Raw genomic sequence first — 4,344 nt, forward strand, 5'->3', positions numbered from 1 at the left:
CCCTCATATTTCAATTTTCCATTGAATTCTAAGTAGATAGAAACTCTAAAGTTAAGCAACCCCAAAAGTTTAAAGAAAGCAATATCCAAAGAATATGAGTAAATAACATCATTAAAATGTAGAAGTATAGTACCACTGCTACTCGCGTGAGCTTCCCTAGAGGATGATCCTGAACTCCCGAGCGAGTTCCCTCAAGGCCTAGTATACGTGTGCAAGCACTCACAAAATGTCTAGCATAGTCGTAAGTATGAAAACTGCAAAATAACAAAGCAAAATAGTCGTTAGATAACAGCCCCAAAGTCTATGAGACCCGAAACTCTATGAGACCCGAAACTCTATGAGACCCGAAAATAGTCGTTAGCAGCCCCAAACTCTATGAGACCCGAAAAAAGGGGGGGGCTCAGCAGCCCCCTAGAGTCTGCGAGCGCAGACCCTGGGGGGCTGCTGAGCCCCCCCCTTTTTTTCGGTTTCATAGATAGGGGACGAAGGAGGGAGGAGAGAGGTCGACCTTATCGATAGGATAGAGGGAGGGAGGAGAGTGGAAAGGTGGAAGGAGGGAGGAGAGAGCCAAGATAGGGGACGAAGGAGGGAGGAGAGCTAATATCGATAGGATGGGAAGGAAGGAGGAGAGTGGAAAGAGGGAGGAGAGAGCTAATATCGATAGGATGGGAAGGAAGGAGGAGAGAGCCGAGAGTGGAAGGAGGGAGGAGAGAGCCGAGAGTGGAAGGAGGGAGGAAAGAGCCGAGAGAGGGGACGAAGGAGGGAGGAGAGAGGTCGACCTTATCCCATGGTGCTTGCGTATTATACTCATCGTATCACTGAATTGCCCTTCATCGTTAAATTGATTTGGGTACCTTGGTTCGCAATCACCTACATTTTCTACTCATCATAGACTCGGTTAATCGGGCCGTATTCAACAGGATATTTTATTTAAGTTAGAGGGGAAGATCAGTGCAAAGCAAGAACAAAATGGCGGAGTTGATCTACCGAAATTACTATCATCCTAGGTGAGAGACCCATTCGACAATGCAATTAGTTTCTTTGTTCTCTGTGTGGCTTGAAGCTATCAATGATGAAACAAAACAGTGGCTCATCCCTCGATACCATCGCAAGCAAGGATGTCTCCAAAGCGTCATCAGTGTGCGATCGGCCACAGCGTGCATCGATGATGTACCCACTGTCTTCCTGCTAGATAGCCCACGTTGTTTTGAATGCTAGATAGCCCACATTGTTTTGAAGGAGTCTCTCCTTCATCTCTCTCCAATCATTAATCGTCCCTGTAATAGCATGTGGCTTTTAAGGCTTAAGATTGTGGCATCCTGACATAATCCAAGTTTGAATCTCGGCCGCCACCTTTCTCACCATCATTCCAACTCAATGGGTTGTAATGACGGCCACATGGCTACTTCTCATTGTGGTGTCAGGGCATCATCGACATTGGAATTAGCTCAAACACCACCTGTTTCACAATCCTCTACCCATTCTCTATCCATTTTCAATATTTGCACTCTGCTTTCTCGTGACCACGCATCCTGATACTACTCTCTTCTTGTCATTTTCTCCTCTTCATTCTCTCCCACCATTACTTTCTAAGTCTCTTTGGTTGCCTTCTAGCTTTGCATCACACTGCATTTCTCTCTTTCATCCCTTCTTATTTTCATGATCCGTATTGGGTTATCATCCCTCTGCTCTCAATGCCACGTTGGATTACCATCGCTTTTCTCTCAAGATTGTCCGTATTCTCTGACCTCCTCTAATAACCACTTTCTTTGAGCTCCCTCTGTCTTTAGTACCTTTTGTTGTGTCATCCAAAATGGCTACAGAAGAGGCTTCTATTGAATGGCTTATTGAAGGAGTGAATCTATCACACTCTATCCTGCTCAAGGATGGAAGAAGGATTGTTAGTAAACCTTTCCTTGAAAGCCTTCTTCCCCATACGCACAAGCTCATCTGCCTTAAGGCAGTCATTGAAGGTGAAGCAACAATGAAGGTAAAGTTTTCATCTAAGTGGGATATTGATGGTCAAGAGCATTAGTACTGGATGCCTCCTTGACAAAAAGGTATGCTCTCATCCACAATACAATCATGGTAGCAAGTACTATTAGTGATCTTGAAGAGCCTGGTTCATCATCACGTTGTGTTGCTAGTAGAGTTTACTCCGAAGAGTTTGGCAAAGAAGGAAAGAAAACCTCTCAACCATCTCCTTACGTGGATCTTGAAGAGTTAAATCCCATTGAGAAGCCTGGTATGTACCACAATTCTTATAAGTCGAGGACTGATGTTGACATTGAGATGATGCAGACTTCACACATTGACCTTGAAGGCTCAAATGAGGACCATTCAAAAGATGAATGTCAGATTAGCAAAAGCATCATACCTTGGATCATGGAGAACAAGCAAGCCAATATACTCAAAACGCAGATTGCAAATATAAAGCAAAGGAAGCAAGTCACTGAATTACCAAGGGTATATAATGGAAGTATGCTATTGGAATTTCCTCCAACTTTTGGAAACATCAATGGCATGAATGGCATGGAGCAAAAATTTGATGGCCACATATGGACTAAACCATCAACCACCAACATGGCTATCTCATGTACAGTAAGGCTTAGCTACTGTGTTGGCTCATTAGAATGCCATAGAATTACTTGCCCTTATTTTGCAAACAATAAGAAGTTTAACACATCCTTTTTTAGAGGCTACCTACAAAAGAAGATTGCTCTTGGACTCTTGACTAAAGAGGAGAGGAACAAGATTGTTTGTCACTATTGTCGTAAGCCTGCTTATTGCATTGATACTTGTAATTGCATAGTATATTATGTAATGCCATTTGATGAAACAATGACTAGATTGATGGTCCATGTTGGTGAACATCAGCACCCCGTACAGCCAGGAACATCTAAGGCAATGATAGAGAAAACAAAGAAGCTTGTTGTAGATGTTTTGAAGGTGGATAAAAATGCTGGACCATGCAAAGCTCAAATGAGTGTTGCCAAGGAGCTCTTGAATTCATCATTGATGAGAGGAGACAATAATGAAGGGGTAAGTGTGGGAGATCTAGAGTTGACCAACTTTCTTGAGTAATTGGTACCACTAGTTGAGAATCAACGGTATGTTTGTTTGTAGCTAAGTAATTTTTAATTTACTTAACTTTAGAATGGTATAAAGACCTTCTAAATAGTTGACTTATGATGTTACAGGTTCAAACGGATTGTTGCACAAGAGAAGAAGGCAAGGTTACCTGTTGGGGAAGGTTATGACAGCCTTCTTTTACTAAAGAAAAGGTCTATGTATTCATTCTTCCATGGAAGTCGTTTCCAAGGGCAAGGCTTGCCAGATGAAAAATGTTTTGTTTTTAAAATGTCAACCAATGGTCCAGCATCTGGTGTGGATCTTGTTAATCGCATGAGAAGAGGAGGAAATGGTGATTTGAGGAATTCATGGGTACAATTTGATCACACCCATCGAGTGATTGGGTGGAGCACAATGGCATGTCATGTTTATGATCCTAGGTATAACTTCCCTCCATCCTTATGTATCCATGTTGCTATCATCAAGAGAGTTGTGATATAATATTTAATAATGTTGGCTTTGTCTACCAGTGTGCAGGAATTAATGACCATCGCCACATGTGAGATGAAAGATGAAGATGCTGCAAGCCAAATCCTCTTTTGGGAGATGTTGAATGCCACAATGAAAGAATGTGGGTATCCCCATGCAGATTTTCATGGTTTCATGTTTGATGAAGCTGGAGCAAATTGGATAGCTGTGAGAACTATTTTCAATGGGGGTCCAAACAACATAATTGTTGGGAGAGAGTGCTCATGTCTCTTCCATTGGGAACAAAGCTTGCATAAGCACACAAGGAAATTCATCAAAGAGGATATGAGGAACGAGCATATCACCATGTGTGAGAATTGGAGATTATGTAAGACAAAGCCAGAAGCGACCAACCAAGCAAAGCTCATTCGGAAGTGGTGGCATGCAGGACACGTCCGTGTGGCCGACATTTCTTCAATGGACATATGGTTTAGTTGATGGGATGTGCGGATTGCCCATTGGGGGAATCTCATGAGCGCGGTATGTATTTTGTAGATAAATGTAGTAAGCTAAATAAATGTAATAAGCCAATCTAATTACCTCCCTTTTTACCACAGGTAACAAGGAGTTCCTTGGAGGAGGCACACACTCCAAGGTCAAATCTAGCTGAAAGCATGCATGGTAGTTGGCTAGCAGGAGAAGGGTTTAAGACAAAGATACAATTATATGATTGTTGTGTCTCGAACATGGCAAATGCCCTATTACAAAGTGCCAAACAATATGCATATATGATTGGAAGGCATG

The 4,344-nt window shown here is 42.4% G+C and overlaps 1 protein-coding gene across 1 annotated transcript; it reads left to right on the forward strand.

Annotated features, from left to right (window-relative positions):
- The first annotated feature begins 3,288 nt into the window (after positions 1 to 3,288).
- On the forward strand, positions 3,289 to 4,038 carry LOC147883900 (uncharacterized). The gene is made up of 2 exons (XM_087398895.1): positions 3,289 to 3,512; positions 3,603 to 4,038. Exons 1-2 carry the CDS (start codon positions 3,289 to 3,291, stop codon positions 4,036 to 4,038), a joined length of 660 nt encoding a protein of 219 aa, XP_087255021.1.
- Positions 4,039 to 4,344: the final 306 nt, after the last annotated feature.

The sequence above is a fragment of the Dipteris shenzhenensis genome, chromosome 27 (genome assembly GCF_047967505.1).
Source record: "Dipteris shenzhenensis isolate YYH24624 ecotype China chromosome 27, Dip_SZ_1.0, whole genome shotgun sequence".
NCBI classification, from domain to species: domain Eukaryota; kingdom Viridiplantae; phylum Streptophyta; class Polypodiopsida; order Gleicheniales; family Dipteridaceae; genus Dipteris; species Dipteris shenzhenensis.

Coding starts and splice junctions, on each gene's coding strand:
- LOC147883900 (XM_087398895.1), top strand. CDS start 3,289: ATGTATTCATTCTTCCATGGAAGTCGTTTCCAAGGGCAAGGCTTGCCA. Junction 3,513..3,602: donor TGTCATGTTTATGATCCTAG/GTATAACTTCCC, acceptor TTTGTCTACCAG/TGTGCAGGAATTAATGACCA.